Here is a 22,254-nt window from a genome sequence, read left to right on the forward strand (position 1 = left end):
TCATCTGAATAAATCAGAATAGAGTCTTTTATATTGATTGTAGAAATTCTCTTTAAATACTGTTCATATTCTTTCTCTTTTAATAGTTCACTTATTTATAAGTCTATAAGAGATTCAAGCTTTTCTCTTCAGAAAGATAACTTCTCATGATCCACTTTTTCAACATTTAAAGAAGAAAATTGATTTTTAATCAGAGAGTATAGTCTGTACAGTTAAGAAGGCATTTTCTTTGAAGAATTATTTTCATTTCAATCAAGAAATCTATTTTAATCCAGCTCATTTCCAGAGTTAATTAATGAAAATGAAGAAGAGACTCTTTCTCTGATTATATAATTTGAGCTCATCTTTATAACTCTCAGTATATAGTTCATACAGATCTTTTCAAATCTAATAGTAGAAGAAGGAATTGAAGCTTCAATTTTCATTGCTTTAATAGAAGATGATTTGAATGCTTCTAGAATTCTTCTCAAGACTCTGTTTTGCAGACTTTGAAAGAGTTCAGTGAAATTCTCTTGATTATTTCACTAAACTTAAACTTCATAATCAGCTACTGATGTAATACAGGCTACATATAACTGTCTCATAGCCTGGAAGAATAGACCTCTCTCTGTATTTAATAGTCTGATTATGTTGTTCAATAGTCTTTCTGCCTTGACAGTTCTTTGTTGAATATGATATTTAAAATTCAACTTGAAGTTTAATCATACTTCTAATTATTTGATATTTACACTGGGTTTAATCTCTCTATTTAAAAGAGTTAGAGATAGTTCTTTCTCATTGAATCTAGAAAAGAAATGAATTAACTCAGTTTTTTTCATATTAAATTAAATTTAATTGATATCTGCTCTAATAAAGATTTTCTTTGCAGCTTCTTCAATCACTTTTAAATTCTCTTTGATAGTTTTTAAGCTGTAGACTAGACCAATATTATTCACATAACTCAGAGATCACACTATTCTCATATTTCTATTTTTGAATAGATATACAGTGTATATTGTAAATAAAATAGATGAGATTGAAGATTCTTGTGATACTTCTATTTTTATCTCAGTCTTGTCTTATTTCATTTCATCAAAGAAAAGTTGTATAATTCTTTTAGATATAAAACAGTTAACTCATTTTATTAGAGAAAGTGACAGTTTTAACATCTTCAAAGTCTGAATTAACTTTAACTTTGAAACATGATCAAATGCTTCTTTTATATCAATAAAAACTGCAGTTGAGACCAGATCTTCATACTTTGCTATTTGAATATCATGAATAACTGAGAGAACAGTGTCAATTACAGAACATTGTTTTCTATCTCTCATTTATTCACTGAATAAAAGAGAGTTATTAATAGAGCTTATAAAAGATAGTTAAGTAGCTATTATCTTTTTCAAAATCTTTTCTAGACAGTTTAATAGAGATACTACTCTATATGACTTAAAAATTGAAGTTTTTCTATTAGGTTTTATAAGAATCACTTCAGTGACTTCTCTTCATCATTCAGAATGATATTCATTTTTCAAGAGATTGAAAAAGAGCTCAAAATATTCATTCTTTAAGTAGAAATATATATTTTAAATAATCAAGTAATTAATTGAATCAGGCCCTGCAGGAGTTTTAACAGAACTTGAGAAGATAGCTGACTCTAATTCATCTTATATAAGATCAGGCCATTCTCAGTCATTTTCATCAATGTAGTTGAGAAGTGATATATTCTCTTTCTCTGAATCTGAATCTGAATCTGATGAGTTCTGAAAGAGAATTCTCATGAAAGCTTGACATTTTTCCTCAAAAGAGTTTGCTGTATATAATTCATTCTGAAACTCATATTCTAAGGCTGAAAGTTTTGCTACACTTCTTGTTTTAGTATAGTTAAAAGCTTTAAAAACTTTCTTTTCTTATGCTTCTTCAAGAAATTTATTTCAGCAGTCTGTTTTAGCTCTTTTAATATCTGAAAAATATTCATTTCTGATAGCTTTGAACTCTTTATCAGATATTATATCATTCTTTCAATCTCTTCTAGCAGTAGCTAATTCTTTCCTTTTAGATGAGATATTCTCATTCTATCAAGGTTTTGAATACTCAGAAGATTTTCTCTTTGAAATATTATCTCTAACACTTATTAGAATAATAGATGTAATAAGCTTCACTCTATTCTCAAGCATTTCATTTGAGATATCTTGACCAGAATTTCAATATAGCTCATTCTGTCTTTCAGATTTTAGCAGTTTTATGCTTTCTTCAACTGCTTTTCAATCAGCTTTTTCAAAGTTAAACTGATTAGAGAGAAGAGGATTTTCACTCATTTGTTTTTCACTCAGTTCAATATCAAATTGAATAATCTCATGATCTGATTCTGATGTCTCATTTAAATTAATAAACTAGTTTACAAGTCTTCTTTTCATTAGATTTTGTGATATGAAGATTAGATCTATAATAGATTTCTGTTTCACATCTTTTCTAAAGAATGTTTGTTGATCAGACTTATTAACTAAATCTATTGAATGCTCAAAGATTCATTCAATCAGATTATCAGCTCTCACTGCTCTCTTGCATTCTGAATTTCATCAGAGATGATGTGTATTGAAATCTTCTGCAATTATAGAGTTTCTTGATGAAGTTATGTTCAGAAATCCTCTATCAATTGTTCAGATATTGTTATTTTTCTTCAATAACTTTTCATTATAGATATTTATGAGCTGTATAGTATTAAACTCATTTTCTTTATCTATAATATCACTCACCAGAATATCAGGGTCAGACATGATATTAAATCTTGGATTAAATTAATATCTTGATCTCTTTCTTTCATAGATCACTACTCTTGACTTTATCTCAGACTTTTGAGATAGAAAGTAGTAGTAGCTTGAATGAGAAATAATATAATTTTACTCAGCATCAAAATTCTGTTTCTGAAGTAGTATAAAATCAACTTTTTATTCAAATGTAATTTGAAGACAAGAATAAATACAATTTGAGTTTCTATTCACATTATTTTGAATAAATGTGATTTTTGAAGAGTTTTTTAACTTTTTTTGTTGTTTTTATTGTATATTCATACTAAAAGAGAGTAGAGATAGAGTAGGATCTAGTCACTATCATCAGATAGTAGATTATAACTATTTTGAAAAGTAGAGATCTCAACTGCTTACATTATATCTAGTTTATCATCAGAGTCATTTCTCAATTCTCTAATCTTAACAGAAGTTTAAGAATTCAAATTCTATTTACATTTAGCTGAAGAATTGAAGCTTGAAGATTTAGATAGTTAAGAGTTTCTTCTTTTTGAGCTTGCAGTTATAAGTCTACTGGCTTGACTGTTCTCTTCAGTTCTAGATTGACTTTGAGCTTTATCTTTTCTTCAGTTCTTTTGAGTTCTAGGAGCAAACATACATTCTTTTGAGCTAGATGCATGTTTTTCTTTGCAATTAGAGCACTTAAGCAGAGTGTGTTGACATATTTCACCTCTTTTTAAGCATGTTTCACATTTATGCTCACTAGTTTTATGATCTCTGGCACAGAATGCACATTTTGAGTCTCTAAAACATGAGATTGCAAAGTGTCCATATCTTTGACAGTTTGAACACTGTGTTTGAGCTTTGAGATTCATTCTTGAGTCTTTGTATTCATGAACTCTCATTTTCAAACCTGCTATTCTTACTTCAGAGATCTTTGACTGTTCAAGTGTTTTTATATATATACTAGAACAGAGGCATTTCTCCTGCTTTGTCTGAACTCAATTGAATTTAGTCATACAGACTTCTTTCTCAGTTGAATACAGTTGTATTCTTTCAATTCATTTTTGAGAAGTAGCATTCCTTCTTCACAGTCAAAAATTTCAACTGGAATATTATAAAGAATAAATTTTTCTCACTTTTCATCTCTTTCAGATAGAATTATTGTGTTTAACAAAGATTCTACTACTGACTTTCAGAGATTCTCATTCTGAATAAGGAATTCAGCACTGAATTCAGGCATTGTAGTCAGAATGATGAAGTTTTCAAAGAATGATGACTCAATTGAAGCTATAACTGATTTTTGAAATTCAATATCAGTTATCAACTGAGAAAAGAACTACTGATTAATTTCATTTCTGATTCTGAAAATGAGATTTGAGTTTAGCTTATTTCTTTGCAGAATATTCTGATTTGAGACTTTGAGAATAAGTCTTCTATTTCTGAAGAGTTGAAAGTTTTTCTCTTTTTACATTTTCTTTTTCACTTTTCTATGAATAGAGATATGAGCAGTATTCTTCTCAGTTTTCTCAGAATTTTGAGCAGGTTTTGAGACAGCAGGTTTAGAGACAGCAGATTCAGCTGCTTGAGCATATGTTTTCTTCTGATTCAAAGAAGAAGAAGAAGTAGGAAAAAAGGAAGAAGAAGAGCAAGATGAAGAGTCAGTGATTATACTAGGAATTTTCAATGTTTTTTGAACTGTGTTTGAGATTTCAAGTTTGAACTTGATCATCTCCTGTAGTTGTCTAGCCTGAGTATGAAGAATTAACAGAACTTCTTCATTCATCTCACTCAGACACTGCTTTTCAAGAATCTTGCTTACTTTTTCAAGTTTCTGTATTTCAAGAACTTGTTGTTTCTCTATTTCTTCTTTCTATCTTCTCTTCAGAATTTCAATCTCAGGAATAGTATTTGAGAAAGCATCTTTTTCCACATTAACTGAGTGTATTTTTGAACTCATTATTCTCACTCAATGAAAAGTTGGTCAGACTGTTTCAATTGAGATATTTCTAAGTCTGTTTTCAATTGAAAAGTTGGTCAGACTGTTTCAAAAGAAGAATAAAAGACTTTTATGTATAAAACACCTGATTTTTTTCACACTAGTTCAGTAACTAGGTTAGATTTTTGAAGAGAATCTAATAAACTAAAATTGATTTTTAAGATAAATCAATAAAATCTTTACAATCTCTTTCTTGAGATACAGTGAGAAAGAGTATGATATCAATTGATAATGAATCAGATGATATGACAGTTTTTGAGAGAAAAACTGACAAAAAATAAATCAATTTTTTGCAGAGAAATTGATTAAAACTATTTAATTTTATTCTAAATCATTCAATTCTTCTCACACAACAAGTGTGCAACTCAAATCAGTTAATAAAGAGTGTAAAAAAGAATTAAGTATTAATGAAAGCTCTTCAGTCACTGAAAAAGTAATTCTTACTTAAAAGAATATGAAATTATGACAGAAAACAGCTCTGTTTTTTATTCTTTGTAAGAATATTGTATAAAACTCAGAGAAAAACACCTTACTTTTTCAAGAGAAGTAAAAAACTATTTCTAAGATCTTTTTTTTTTTACATTAACTGCTGCAGAAGAATGAGATAGAAACTGCTAAGATATACACTACTGTATACTCTCTATCAAGACTTTCTCTCTTCAGAGTCTTGATATTATAGAGAATATAAGTCTGTTTCTATATAATAATATAAATATTGTCAGTGAGATGTAGAGAAACTGGTTATTTATATCTCAAAATAGAAGACTTTGTCAATGATTATATCAATATAGAGTTAATTCTTAAATTCAATAGAAACCTAGTGTTGCTGTTCTCAATCTCTTGTAGAATCTATTGAATATTGAGATATTAAAACTAGATTTAATATATCTCACTGTGCAGGGATCAAAGGCTCAGTCAGATCTTGAGATATACTGATTTTATAGTTATTAATATGCTGTTGACTCATTGTCTGCTGATTATGTATTGAATGCTGTTGCTGAGGTATCTTTTTGTATTGTTCTGCCGGGGATGGGCCAGATTGAGAGAGGTAGTACAAGGGTGAGACTTGGTGTTGAAGTCTAGATACACTGACGACAGACTGTGGAGGTTGCACTTCAGGAGTGTCCATTGGTTATGTGCTTGATATTATCGCCGAGGTATCTTTTTGTATTTTTCTGCCGGGGATGGGCCAGATTGGGAAGGGCGGTACGAGGGTGGGACTTGGCATTGATGTTTTGGAACATCAAAGGTGGACAGGGTTTTCGCGGAGGTCGCTTCTCAGATATCTCCACAATTACAGATCGGGGATCTTCCAAAATCAAGAAGATTGGCGCATATGGCTATGTCTCTTCACCTTACAATTTGTATGGCACTTTGGCCCGGGGTTGTGGTGTGGTAGGGGTGAACGGGGGATAATCCCACACGGGAGTTTCGAACAACGTCTAGTTCATGTTTGGCTGGATAACTCCACCACCACACGGGGTATGCGGTCGGCGATGGGGTCAAAATGCTCGTATGATCGAGGGCTTTTCGATGGATCTATCGGCGGGTTCTTATTCGAAAAATCGAGCGAGTTCGTGGTGGAGCGGTTGATGTTTGATATTAAGATTGTATGCTTGCTGTCTCTGATTAGAACTATCACTGATATTTTAACTTCTTCTGAACCTATATTAGATGAGCTATGACATACAGAAGCTTAAATCAATGAACTTCTTTAAACACTCACTGAAGCAGTATAACAAGAAGCACTCTGATTTTTCTCAGAATTATATATAAAAACTGACATCTCAGAATATTCAATCAATGATAATAACACTCTATATTTCTGTGAATAACACTGAGTCTCTTACTTCAAACTCTTACATACCTGAATAATGCAAGAGATGCATGATTTGTATATAACTGATTATTCAGGCTGTAAACAACTGTATAGAATGACCTTCTGAGAGTTCTATTAATCTGAGATATTAAATAGTATCAGACACTTTATCTGAAACTGTAACTACTGTTCTTCTATTATCTTATAAAAGAACTGTAAAAAAGATCTACTGAAATCACTCAATGTTTCTGATAGAATCTGATAAGATATAGTAATTGACTTCACTGTTGATTTATCTGAGAGTATGAATTGTAGAAATATTCTGATCATTGTTGATTAACTAAGTAAAGATATAATATTGAAATCTTATAATAAGATGAATACTGAACAAGTCACTGAAGTCTTCTTACAGAGTTCATTCTATCAGATATATAAGTTACTGAGATCAATAGTATAAGATCAGAGCTGTCAATTCATGAGCACTCTCTGAACAAGAATCTGTCAAGTTCTCAAGATTATATACTATCTGTTAACTATCTATCACTCTGAGATCAATGATGCATTAGAATAGATAATTCAGACTGTAAAGAACTATCTCTATAAGTTCTGTAATTACTTATAAAATGATTGATATGATCTGCTTCTACACACAGAGATCACTATTAATGAATAAGATGCTGTTTTAACAGACATAAGTCTGTTCTTTCTTATACACAGTTATCACATAAAGATGTTAAATCTTCTAGAGATTATACAGTTCACACTGAACTTCTGCAGTTCAATTCAGATCACTGACAATATAGTAATAAAGCTCTGAGATATCTGTGATTAAGCAGAGGTCTTTATAATAACTGTAAAACAAGATTAAGAGAATTAAATTAATGTTCACTGAGATCTTGCTGAACAATATAAGATAGAAGATCTGATATGATTAAATCTTAAGAATATACAAATCACATATTCATCTTATATGCTAGATTACTGTTATATCAGGTATAAAGTGATAGCAGTTCTAGATAGTCATAACTACTGTCTTGATATATCATCAGTGATTTATAATATATTTTATACACACTTACTCTGCTGCACTATCACTGATCTATTCTCTTCTCAACTGACTTCTGACTGACAGTCATCAGATATCATAGAAGAAGATAATGAGCTTGAGTGAGAGATTGAGAATATTCTTGATAAGAGACTCTGCAGTTATAACTGATAATATCTCATAAAATGAGTCAGCTATAATCAACTGATCTGAACTCTGAGTTTCATATTATCTGAAACAGCAGCTCTTGACTGATGAGAACTGCTTCTGAAAGAGAGAGACTAATGTGACAGACTGCACCTGATCAATTATATAGACTATTTCACTCCACTTCATAGATTCTTCCACTTCACTCTCAAACACATATGCTCCGATTCTCAGTCATTCTCAATCGCCGATCCTCAGCTGCCATGAATGTGTATAGATTCTTCCGCCCCGAAGCTCTACTGTGTACACCATCACATACATGTATAAATATTCACTCTGATTGCTGATTTCTACACTTTCTCTTTCTTTCCTTCTCTAACGTTTTTCTCTTTGTTATATAAGACCTATATATTATACCGATCTATTCGGCGTAGACCTCTTACATTATCCTTGTTATTCAATTTTTAATTATACACTCATTTATCTGTAAGAATGTTCATTTTCAGAGCCTTTTCAATGACAATATATATCTTCTTTCATTCAAAAGTTTTCACTTTCTTCTTCATTGTCTAGTGTCAATTTTCTCAGTCATGACTTCTTTTGACCTCTGTCAGTGTGATCAGACAGTTATTAAGAACACTGAGTACAGAATCTTCATCATTTACAGAGTTATTCATATCATTATTAACAAGTTCTGTCTCATCATCTAGTAAATATATCAGTTCCAGTGTGCTGTTCATATCATCATCAGTAAGCATTTTTAAAATATCAGGTTTATTCTTTATAAGTTTTCTTAGAAGACAGTATTGTCATCTCTTTATAATGTCAAGAATATTCAATTTCTCTGACAGTTTAACTACTTCTCTAATAACATTCACTGATGCTTCTTCTGTAGCTAATTCTTCATTAAAAACAATATTTCTTACAATATCAAGCTTTCAGATTGCAGGGTCTGAGATACAATATTAATACAGTTCTTAATATTCAACTAATTATCATTACTTATCATCGGTTCTATCTGTGAGCTTATTGATAATCTTCAGATTCTTCTTATATATCTTACATTCTCGTCTACATATTCAATGAGCAGAAGATTGAACACCTGTTCAAGCTTTAAAAGAGAATAATGAGGTCTCTCTCTGACATATGTAAATCTTCATTAATATTGAGAACATGTTGATTATTATAACTGCAGCTTGAATAGCTTCATCTCAAAGTTCTCTTACAAGCTCACTGTTGAATAGTAAGCTTCTTGTCTTTTTATCTACAATATAATTGACACATTCTGCAGGGCTGTTGAACTGTAGTGTATCAGATATAGTGATCTCATATGTGATCTCTTTTTACTGAGAGTAGGTCTTTAATTCATCACTTTTAAATTCATCTTCATCATCTCAGTGTAAAGTCTTAATTCAATGTTGAGTAGTAGCCTCAATTCTGTCAATAAAGATCATTAAATACACAGTGACCTCACTCTTTGACATCATAAGAATAATTCACCTGTAGTATATAATATTATCTGTAATACTCATTCAATAATTAGCTCCTCTATGAGTAGAGAGATTGATTTCATTATATAGTGTACAGTCATCATCTGTAAGATTTATGAAGAATCTCATCACAGATTTAACAGTTCTTGTCATTGATGTAAATGTTGAATATATCATTTTTATCTGTACACAGGTCTTGCAGAATGACAAAGCTCTATTATTCTTGATTCTCAGTCTCAGTAGTGAATCTGCTGCTAATTTAGCAATATTCACAGAATTTAGATGATCAAGCTTTTAATATCATTGTAACATTATATGTTCAACAATCTTGATATTCTTATTAAGTAATACTAGCAGAGAATTCTTTTTCTCTGCAGACTGTAGAATTTTTGCAGGTTCAAATTCATTATTTAATATTATAAATTGAATCAAGTCTCTAGTCATTGATTATTTTTCCAGAATATAGATGTTCTTATCACTTAATTTGACAGTAAAACTCAACATCTTATCAGAAGAGATTAGCAAGATTGAATAAGTATTCTCATAGATTAGTTACTTATATGTATAGCTCTGATATACAAGCTTTTCAAAACTCATAAGATTAATCTTCAGCTTGGAAATGTAGTGAATGTTCTGCAGCAGCAGATTTGCTTCTTCAACTGATATATTTATCTTTTCTATAGCTGTTGCAGAAGCTATTAATTTATGAATTATCTTCAATATGATATTAATCTTCTGCAGCACTATTGATATAAGATTCTTACAAGATGTAGCATGAGCACTGAATTCGGAGTTCAGAACTCAGATATCTTTATCAGTTTGATCAGTAGAATAGACTGTTTCTATTGTATGAAATACTTACTCAATAATATTATGAACTGATACTGAGTCTGTTTCATTCTTATTCTTATTCTTATCACAGCTAGTAGAGTGTTTTTCAGAAAATTTCAATCAGTAATCTTTTTGAATGTGATCAATCTTCTGACAATGATAACATATTTTAGTAGCATTATTATTCTTTCTATTCAGCTTGATGAAATCTTTGTTCTTGTTCTCAGAGATCTTCTTCTTCTTCTTATTCTTTTTATTCTTTCTGTTGAAATCTTGAGCATTATTTACAGAGATCTTTTCATTAAAGATAAGACATTCATCAGTAGCTGATAATTATATTAGAATATCTTAACACAATTTCATGAAATCATCTTCAAGTATTCTAGTGTTCTCATTCTTCTCTATTACATTCATTTAATTCTTTATAAAAGACGATCAATCTTTACTAATCTCTGTAAGAAGTCTGTTGAAAAACATGAAATCTTCAATATTATATCTCATTCGGATATAATCAGTTCTGATTATAATTAAACATTCAATAAATGTGTGATCAGAATTCTTTGATTTTAATATTATCTTAATTTATGGTTCAGAAGAACGTACGACCGCCGGATAATAACGCGGCTGCTTCCGAACACGCTTTCGAACATGCTTACGAATGTAAAGAGGCTCTAGCGGCCACTAATTAATTTAGATAAGGTATATAAGAAGCCGGCGTACACCTGTAATTGTACACTGACTCAAGCAATCTTTGAATCACATCTGATAGCATGTCTAAAAACTGGTGAGAAGTGCAGGCTTCTTCAGAGTGTAATAATTCCATCTATGAAGTGATTTGTAGTTATCATGCCAGTGTGGTTCTAGAATGTCTCAAAAGATAGTGTATGAAGAGTAATGAGTGAAAGAGCATCTGATTGATGCTGCTTTGCTTATTGAAGAAAACCTTCATACTCAGACAAATATCATGTATGTGAATAGATGAGATATGAGAAAGAGAATAAGAGCAGTGAATCAGATTCAAAGAAGCCTGCTCTCTATTCAAAAGAAGAATAAAAAGAGAGAGAGTGATTATCACTGAAGTTGTATAATAATAACAGAAATTATATAATGATATAGTGATATAATGATACAGTGATATAATAATAGATATTATATAATCAATGAGAAATCACTGAAATGAATACCTCTTCTAGTTAATATGAACATTCTTCTCTGCTACCTGAACTGAAAGATATGCAGAACCTCTCAGAGAATTTACTTGAAGCAGTAAGAAAAGTAACTGAGACTGCTGAACTGAAATTGAAGCTTCATTCATGTATGAGAATTCTAAATAAAATTGAGGTCTTGTGTATGCAGTGGCAGGCTGAGATAAAAGTTAAACAACAATTGAAATTCACTGCAGATCAAGCATTCACTATGAAGAACTTTATCAATGCAATCACCATCATTAATAAGAATAGAGAAAACCAGGTCTTAGGCCTGCAGTGAGAGATTAAACATTTACAGATAACTACACTGAATCTGAAGATCTCATTGTGATTGTTCACAATCTCTTCAGAAGTGTATACATCATCAGAGATCACTGTGCAGAATGAGAATCTGAATATGAAATATATCAAGCTGAAAGATCTGCTGAAGTTATCAAGCTTCAATGATAACTGAAAAAATAATGCTGTAATCAGCTGACTAAGTCAGATACAATCATATTATTGCATTGAATAAGAACTCACAGACAGATAGTCAATGAAATTTTAACAAGTCTTAAGATCTGCTGTGTTTCTATGTAGAAAAGTGAAGTCATTATAAATAACTGATGAAAAGATAAATCTTACAGATCTGAAATGATATTCATTCTCATAAATATAAAATGAGTTTTTCAAATGAATCTTTCACAACTTTGAGAAAGTGAATATGTGAGACAAGCATTCTGAATGCTTCACTGAGTTGTAAGAATAAGTGCTCGCAGGCGATTATTCGGGTGTTTGCAGCTTGGCGTGATATGTACTGTTAACTACTAGAAGTATTCACAGTAGAAAGATAAAATGTAGAGATCAAATGTATAATAGTATTCAAGCTGAGTTATGAATAGTATTTATAAACTCCAGTCTATATAGTTGTATGTAGTCAAGAGCTGCTAACTCTATTGATTATACAAGAGATAGAAATAGAGATAAAGAATCTGCAAGAAGTGAGATTTCTTACATATTCTTTCCTCTCTAAGACTTTGTCTGTGAAGCCTTTCACTGAGTAACTTCATAGAATCAGCTCAGCACTGCAGTAATACTCACTAAAAACTCTTCATATCTATAAAAATCTCAGTGAGGAAAAATCCCTTGTTATTATAAAGAGAAAAGAGTCTGTCACTTAGTTTCTTATTTTATAAGATTCTTTGTGATCTACAGATTCTTCTCTGACTACTATACAGATTCATCTCACATCTTTCATACAGAAGAGTTTCAGTTGACTCTTAATCATTTTCACAAGATTCTTGTGTGATTATTATACAGATTCATCTCACAGATAAATCACTCTCTATGAGATTACTCTTATTAAAAAGAAGTATTCACAAGTTGATCTTTCACTTATTCTTATAAATCATTATTCTTTGACACTGTAGAATTGTGAGGAATTTTTCATTCTTTCATCAACTCTGTAGAATTATAGAATTAAGATGTCTGTGATCTGTAATTACTCTTTGTAGTTATATAGAAAGATTCAGATCTGTGATTCATAATCACTCTTTGTTTACTAGAGTGATCTGACTGTTTGACAGAATCACTCACAGTGTAAGTAAATCTCTCTAAAGTAGTATAAATATCTCAGATCTGTCTGTGAAATCTCATCTTCTTTTCTCTTTTTCTATAACAGGTTTCATCTTTATAAACTATGAGTATTCTCATTCATTTGTGAAGTGTTTTCACTCAGATAATAGAGAGAGAGTGTTTCTAACAATATCTATGTATTGATTCAAGAACTTCTTAAGAATAAAAAATTTTTCAATTTTAATATCTTTGTAAACAATGTCTGACTACTGCTGAGCTTCTTGTAAGTGTCTCTGTAACTTCTCTAATTACTTTTTACTGACTGATAAAGCAGAAGTGTTATCACTTACAACAGTATCTTCACTCTCTTCAGTCTCATCACTGCATCTGATCTTCAGATCAGTGATTAATCTTATGTCTTTCTCAGATCAGTCTCTGACTTCAAGCAGTATAGTTTCTCTCTTTACTATAAGTCTTCTTGTAAGTAATTTCTTACAGACTCTAGCTAATAGTTCTTACAAAGCTCTTAGTTTTATCAGTGTCTTCTGCAGTTCTGTGAGTCTATGATCACTCTCTCTCTGCCTGCACAATCTCTGATCAGATATATGCAAATATGCTTAGATTCTCTATCAATAGTCCTCGCGCTGCAGTGCATTTTCACAATCTCATTATCAATGAGAGATGAGTTCTCAGATACCTGTAAAATCCAGGTAATCAAGATAATGTGAATATCATGAATTTGTGATAAAAGTTAATCTGAGTAGATGAGCTCTCTCTCTGCATCTCAATTGTTTTCAGGCTGAATACTTCAGTATAACTGAGAAAGTGAACACAGCTTTGTAAGAGATATCTGATTATATACATAGACAGTCAGCTCTCAAGACTCTGTTATAACTGTATATACTCTGATATTTAGCTTCTCTGAAGTCTGTGCATTTCTGACAGTCTTCACATCAAATATAATAATTGTCTGTATCATAGATATAATACTCTCTGCTTCTTTGAAGAGAGAAATTGATAATTATGAGAGAATTGAGTATTATAAATATTGAGAATGTGAGTATAAATTTTCTTTGTTTTTTCTTTGTTAATCTCTAAATTATGTTCATAACTCTGTTTTTATTTTCTTATTTTTTAACTTTAATGAGAGTATGATTTCTTCTTCTCTTTGTATATACTGCAGACTGTTCATCTCAGTAGAAACTCATTATCTTATAGACTAGAATTTACAAATGACAGTGTTAATATCTTTATTATAATCAGGTTCTTAGTGAAGACTACATCATTCTGACTTATCAGAATTCACAGTATAAAAGTCATGTCTCAGCTTCTACAGATGTCTTATCTACTCAGATATCTAGTGAACTCATTCATCTTGTCAGAATACTCTATCACTGAATCTTGAATCAGAGCTCATAATCTCACTTCTCTGAGTTAATAATTTCTTTAATCTGATATTCTCTTTCACTCTCTAGTACTTTATAAATAGAGTGATGAGTCACAGAGTTCTCTTCTAAGAATTTCTTATATTTATAGAGTAAAGAGACATGAAAAACATTATATATCTATAACTTAGATAATAGTTTCAATCTATAGAACTATAAACTAATTTTCTTCATAATTTTATAAGACTCTATCTGTAAGAGATTCAGCTTCTTACTAGATCTTTATATAATAATATTTTCTAGACTCAGTCAGACTTTATTATCTTTCTTAAAACTCTTCACAATGTGCTTGAAGTCATAGTATCTCTTTTAATACTCTTGAGTCTTTCTCAGAAATTCATGAGCTTTCTCTCAGATCTTCTGAATTCTCTCAGTCTGTTCACAGATATCATTACACTCTATAGTATACTCTTATAGATTCATCAAGATTATCTGTGAATAAGTCTCAGTGAGTATCTCAAAGAGAGTTTTATCTGTGCTGACATGCTTTGAGTTATTATATATGAACTCTGTGAGTGATAATCAATGTATTCAGTCATTCTGATTGTAATTGATAAAGTACTACAGATACTGTTTCAATATACTTATCAGATGTTCTATCTGATCATCTGTCTGTTAATGAAAAGCTGTGCTTAGATCTTATAAGATTTTCAGTATAGTTATTAAATCAGATCAGAACTCTTCTGTGAAGATTGATTCTCTGTCTGTGACAATGTTCACAGACAATTCATGCAACTGAATCATATTATGAATGAAGATATGAGTTAAATTCTTTGACTTTAAGTTCTTGTAAGTGAATATAAAGTGTGTTATCTTGATAAAGTAATTCACTATCATCAGCACACTGTCAAAACAGGCATTATATATGTTCTTGCTTTCAGAGAGGCTCATAAGAGCATTCAATTCTAGCTGTTTCCAAGGTTTTCATGAAATGAGTAGAGAAGTAAGTTCTTTATATAATCTGAACTGCACTATCTGTGAATTCTGATAAATAGTATAAGAATTCATTATCTTCTTTACAAGTTCTTGTATCTTCAGTCAGAAGTATTTTCTTATAAGTAATTCATGAGTTCTAGTATCTATAAAATGACCTGCTAGAGAAGAGTCATGATGCCTTTTAATAAGTTCTATATATAGAAACTCATTCATAAATACATAAATTCAGTTCTCTCTTCATAAGAGATTATTTAAGTCTCTTTAATTCTTTATTTCTGCAGAATTGATTTCTGCTGTGAGCAGTTTCTGAATATGCTGAGCATATTCATTCTTCAGTTACAGTTCAGACAATCTGAATAGAAAATCTTATAAAGACTTATACTCTGTTTTCTCTTATATCAGGTCTTTCACAGTGCTTCTCAAAGCTTATAAACTCTTCAGATTATAAGTACCCTCTTCAAGAATTCTTATAGAGATTCTCAGAGTGTTGACTCTCAGTGTTATAGAGAGTAGTTGTACAGACTTCTTCTCTTTCTTCTTTCTCTTCTCTTATAAGAAATTAAGAGACTCTTCAGTTAATCTCTTCATAACACTCAGTCTGAGCATTCTGTGAAGCTTTTCTATCTTCTCTAGTCTCTCTATATCTGTTACTCTGATCTTCTTAACATAGTCTGATCTGTGAGAGAATTCATCTGCTGAGTTCTTAGTTCTCTTAATATATTCTATCTTGAATCAGAACTCACTCAGTCTCTGAGCTCAGTAAATCTGTTATTACAAGAGTTTCTTGATTGAAGTAAACTGTTATAAGCAGTTATAATCAGTTCTAATAGTAATCACTGTTATAAGACTCTTAAAGTAGTAATATCAGTGATAGAAGAATTTCACTATTATAAGAAGCTTCTGATTATAAATGTCATAGTTGATCTTCATGAGTTGCATCTTCTGTGAGAAAAAGATCACTGAAACTCAGTTCTCATTTGACTGTAGTTATGAGACTATTTCTGAAATTATAAAGGAGAAGACATCTGTCTTTAATCTGATTAAAAGCACAGAATCAAAGTGATACAGCATTACTATATTTATAAATATCTGTTTCAATCTTACAAAGATGTCATAAGCTTCTAAGATAAGAAAGTTCTTACAGCTCTCTCTTCTCAATAATCTTTTCATTCTTTATTCACAGAATGACTTCTCCTTATTTTCACTCTTCAGCATGTCTGTAAGAGTCAAGAAGAGTCTCATAAATACAAAGATAAACTGTCTATAGAAATTCACAAAGCTCAGAAAGATCTGAATCTCATGAATACTAGTTGACTTCAGTCATGATAGAATAGTCTTAACTTATGAAGATTTCATCTGAATACTATCTGCAGTGATTACATATTCTAGAAAATTAATTCAATAGACACTGAAGTTACACTTTACAAGCTTAATATACAGTTCTGTCTTATCTAAGATCTTTAACACACTTCATATATACTCAGTGTATTCTTTCTTCTTCACAGAGTACATCACTACTAGACTGGCCGCCGGGACCATGAATTTCATGTTTGGTCCCATTTGGTCTGGTCCCATACATTTCTTGACGTGAATCCCGCTGGGACTGGCTATCAAAAAAACATGTAAAGTGACTATATATCAGATCTTAAAATGGAACCATGACTTGAAAAAAATGAGAAAGTGGTCTCATTTGATCCCATTTAGTCCCATTCTTGGCATAAAGTTAATATTTTTAGACATTTTAAGGTTTTTTTTAGACTATTTTTAATTTTTTAAAAAGTAACACTTTTTGGTAACACTCAAATGAGATTTAAAGTCATTTAAAGGAATAAAAATAATTTAAATTGAGAAGTGGAAATCATGGTCTCATTTGAAAAATGTGACAAGAGTAGACAGTAAGTCTCACTGGGACAGTATGAGACTACTATCTAATGTTAAAACCGTGTAATGAGATCAGTCGAATTGGTAATGAGACTATCAAAAAATCTGGTCCTGGTCCCAGACACGGTCACACGGTCAGTCTAATCACTACATTATTCAGATATATTATTACAAAGACATTCAGATATACATGAAGTGTTTTATTAATAAAAGACTGGAATATCACAGAGATATTAGTCAGACTAAAAGACATCACTAGATATTCAAACAATCTCAGTGCAGTTCTAAAGACAGTCTTTTATTCATCTTCAGACTGTATTCACAGCCATGTATATATATTGATTATATTTAGTTATGTGAATATGACAGCTTCTGTAAGACAGTTGATCACATTCTTAATCAGAGATAGAGAATAACAACTCTTTATTATCTTGAAGTTCAGGTCACAGTAGTCTACATATAATCTGAGATCTTTATTCTTCTTCTTTATAAACATCACAGAGGCTTCTGCAGAGGCCTGTGAAGATCAGATGAAGTTATTCTTCAGATTCTTCTTCACATAGATTTACAAGATCTCTGTCTTATAATAAGAGAGCTTATAGATTAATTCTTAGAAGAGTTTCTGCTTTTCTATTAAGTCTATTATCAGATTCTTCTTACAGTGAGAAGAAAGCTTAGCTGCCTTTACTAAGCTGAATATCTCTGTGAGATCTCAGTATTTCTCTGATATCTGAAGCTCAGTTTTCATGACTGCAAGATTCTCAGACATTCATAAAGTCATTATATAGATAAGCTTATCTTCTCTGATTAACTCTGCAGCATTAACTGATTCTATCTCTATAAGTAAGTCTGTCAACACTGATCAGAAGTATAAACCTGACTTATGAACAGCTATATACAGATTATGTCTTTGAAGTTATACAAGTCTCAAGTACATGTTATCTATGATGTTTATAATAATTACAGTTTCTGCAAATCTTCTCCAAGTTTCAGAGAGATCTTACAATTCAAAGATAACTCTTATAAGTCTCTCAGCTCTCAGATCTGAGTTCTCACACTCTGCTTATTATAAGAGCAGATTCTCAGTTTTCATCATTCAGCTTATTCACTCTGTGAGCTTTAGAGACACTACAGTGATCTGAGATTCTGAGTTCATCAATACTTTCTATGCTTACAGAGCAGTAGTACTGTGATACAGTCTCTCTCTATAAGTGAGCATTTTCATTGAAGAAGTAACAGATTCAGATATCAGCTTTAAGACTCTTAAGAAGACTGTTACTGACTCTGTCTATAACTTCTCAAATTTCTATTTTAATTTATCTAGACAGTTTGCACAGAGATATTCTGATTTAGAATAGATAAAGTAGAGTCTCTTTTTCTTAGTCTCTCTGTTATATACTCTGTTTATAGAAGCTTATGAAGCTCTCTCTTTCTACTCAGTAGTTAGATATGAATCTCTCTATATCTTATCATTTTTTTCTAGTAAATCTGTTCTCTGTTATTCTGATTCTTACAGAGCTGAGTAATGACTCACTCTCTGTAGATCTGTGACTCTTACAGTGATTTATAAGTGATGAATAAAAGTCATCAGTTTCTTCAGAGTCAAGAACTTAGAGTCTTACTTAATAAGCTTATTCTGCATATCTTTATTCAGTCTCTTTATAAATATCATTATTCAGATCTTATTTCAGAACTCTATTTTCACAGATCTTAATTCACATTACAATTCTATGAAGTGTTATAAGAAGTCTTCATCAGATTTCTTATCTCTTTTTCTAATATTGATAATCACATTTCAGATATTCTCTGTTCAGCTCACAGAGTTCTGTCACTTATTCTCTAGATAGATCTTAAGAATAGATTAACAGAATCTCTTATAATCATTCTCTAAATAATTCAGTCAGTTCTTGACTTCAGTGTAGTAGAGATCTGTTATTATATAGATAACAGCTTCTTTATCTTTCATATCACACAGTTGAGCTTGTAAGTCAATTTCAAATACAAACTTGTAAAAGCTTTTATAGATTATGATTTGATAAGTGATCTTAAGTAATTATAACTTAAGAAAGTTTCTTTTCAGTTCACAGATATCTCTGAAGATCATGTCTAGAGACTTAGTTTAAGAGTGTTTACAGATAGTAAGCATTTCTTATAGAAAAATAGCTTAATTCTGTGAAAGATACTTAAGAATATTCTTCACTGAGATTGATTCATTTATAAGTTCAGAGAGTTTCTCTGTCATAGATACAGAGAATGATGTTCTGTGAGTAATTGATAAGTTCTCTAAGACTTCTTTCACAGAGATTATTCATGATTCAGAAGACTGCTTCTGAGTGTCTGCAGTAGAGTTTACAGAGATTGAAGTATATAAGTTTCTAGTTCTTTCAGTTATAATAAGTGATTGCTGACTGACTGAGCTTGAAATGTAAGAATAAGTACTTATAGATAATTATTCAGATGTTTGCAGCTTGATGTAATATATACTATTAACTACTAGAAGTATTCATAATAGAAAGATAAAATGTAGAGATTAAATGTATAATAGTATTTAAGCTGAGTTGTGAATAGTATTCGCGAACTCCAGTCTATATAGTTGTGTGTAGTCAGGGGCCGCTAACCCTATTGATTACGCGAGAGATAGGAATAGAGGTAAAGAATCCGCGAGGAGCGGGATTTCTTACATGAGTGTAGACAAGTGAGTAGTCTTATATCATACTTTACATACTTCAGTTTACACTATCTTGCATTGAATGAAGAGCTTTTCAATATCTTTCTATTTACAGATCTTCATTCATGATCTTACACCTGAGTTGAGAGTGAAATCAAAATGCTTAATCTTATAATCAGATATAATGAAAGAAGCATACAATATTCTCATTATACAGAAACAAGTGAGTTAATTATAATAGAAAATACTGCAATTGAGTATATCTCAGTGAAGAACAGATAATCAGACTTCTATAACACAAGTCACATATCTGAATATAATGAATCTAGATTTGAATATCATTGCTAAAGTGCTGAATTCTCTGAAAAAGAAATTCTCTGAGTGAAAATCTTGATATTGTGAGTATTGAGCTTGCTTCAACTGTGAATATTAAAATCATGATGTAAAAGATTACACACAGTATGTGTAGTCAAGAGAGTTAAAAAACTAGCAGAATCAGTAAGCTCAGAGACACTCACTGATATTCTATAAAAAGTCTTCAAAGTGAAAGAGATGCCTGTGTTAGATAACTCTCTAAATTCTGTAAATGTCAAGAGAAAGCAGGCTTCTGAATGAGATACAGATGAGAATGAAGCAGATACTTATCTCAATATCTTAAGGCCTGAAATGTTAATGTATAAGAGACACTTGAGCAAGAATTGAGAGATGACTGTAAAAGTGTTAGTGAACACAGAAATGTCTATATAATATATTAATAATCATATAATCTGAAGACTGAAAGAGATCTGTCAAGTGAAGAATCTCTGATGTATAAGATTGTCTGATAACTGATATTTGATATTATCTACAAGAGTAAGAGTTCTCTTACACTTCAGAAAATAATCTTACTATATTTGAGTATGAGAGCTGCAGAACATGAAATATAATCTTATTCTTAAACTTAATTGATTTCAAAGATTCAATCTGCAGATTCAATGATGTATATATCATATACAGTTGACTGATAGAAAGAAAAGAGTTCATATAATTCTATCAACTGATATAAGAAGGACATTTCACATCTCTGATATAAAAGAGTTAAATCTGCTTATGCATTAATAAGGAAAGAGAATAATTTACAAGATCTCATCTGAAAGTATTCTGTATGTCATATAAGATCTGATAGCAGAGAAAACTAAGATAAAGAATATATAGAAGAATAAGTATATGAGAAAGCTTCTGAAGAAGTATAAGAAGATCTTCTGAACAGATCTTTCACTGAAATTGCTACTGAAACAAGAATTTGTACATGAGATTAATATAAGAGACATGAAATTAGTCAATCAGAATGTGTACTCTCTGTCACAAACATATCTTGAAGAACAGAAGTGTCAGATCACAGACCTTCTAGAATATAGTCTTATATAACTCTCATCAAGTATGTGAGACTTTTCAGTTCTATTCATGAAAAAGGTAAGTGAGAAGTGATGAATATGTATCAATTATTAAGTACTTAACAATCTTATGATCAAGAATGAATATTCACTGTCACAGATTCAACAACAGTTGAATATGATTAAAAATATCTGATATCTATTAAAGATCAATCTTCTCTCAGAATACTGACAGATCTATATAGATAAACTGTCAGTCTCATGAACTATGTTTAATATATAATGAGAGAAGTTTGAATTTCTGATAATATTATTCAGTCTGATAAATACATTCACTATCTTTTAAATAATGATGAATACAATTCTTTATAAATAGAATGAAATCTCATGTCTTATATATCTTGATAATATTCTAGTCTTTTCAAACTTATACAATGAATATCTGAAGTATCTTGATAAAGTATCTACAACTCTGACAGAGTATAAGCTCTATATCAAATCAACAAAGTATATGTTTGAAATGAAAGAGTTAAAGTTTATAGAATATATAGTGAGTAATGACTGTATATATCTCATTCTGAATAAATTGAATATCATAGTGAATTAACTGTGACTGAGAAATATATATTATATATAACAGTTTCTTGAGTTAATCTTATATTACTGCAGATTCATCAAGGATTTTATATAAATATCTGCATCATTCTCAGATCTCTTAAGAGAAATAGATACAAATCTGTGAAAGAAGAAGTTTTATTCAATTATCTGAAATGCTGTGTGTGAAGAGGCTTTTCTCACACTGAGAAAATATATAATAACATTCTCAGTGCTTATTCAATCAGATTGTGATAAATCTTTCTATATTAAGACAGATACATCTGAATGAGCTATTGAAAATACTCTTCTATAGATAAGTAAGAACAGCAAGCTGCATCTGATAATGTATAATGATAGAAAACTATCAGATACTGAGCTTAATTACTCAGTATATGAAAAGAAATTACTAGTAATTAAGCACTTACTGATGTTATAAGATAGATATATTAACAATAAGTATACAATAACAGTGATCACAGATCATGAAAGTCTTATCTATCTATAATTGATAATGAAATCTTTCAAATGCTTAGCACAT

At 30.6% G+C, this 22,254-nt stretch overlaps 1 protein-coding gene across 1 annotated transcript; it reads right to left on the bottom strand.

Moving 5' to 3' along the window:
- Positions 1-6,169: 6,169 nt before the first annotated feature.
- Positions 6,170-6,611, bottom strand: BDBG_16722 (uncharacterized protein; the record flags this gene model as incomplete). The annotated part of the gene is made up of 2 exons (XM_031724611.1): positions 6,170-6,387; positions 6,590-6,611. The coding sequence occupies 2 exons, from the start codon at positions 6,609-6,611 to the stop codon at positions 6,170-6,172; spliced, it is 240 nt and encodes a 79-aa protein (XP_031577446.1).
- Positions 6,612-22,254: the final 15,643 nt, after the last annotated feature.

Source organism: Blastomyces gilchristii, assembly GCF_000003855.2.
Source record: "Blastomyces gilchristii SLH14081 genomic scaffold supercont1.4, whole genome shotgun sequence".
NCBI classification, from domain to species: domain Eukaryota; kingdom Fungi; phylum Ascomycota; class Eurotiomycetes; order Onygenales; family Ajellomycetaceae; genus Blastomyces; species Blastomyces gilchristii.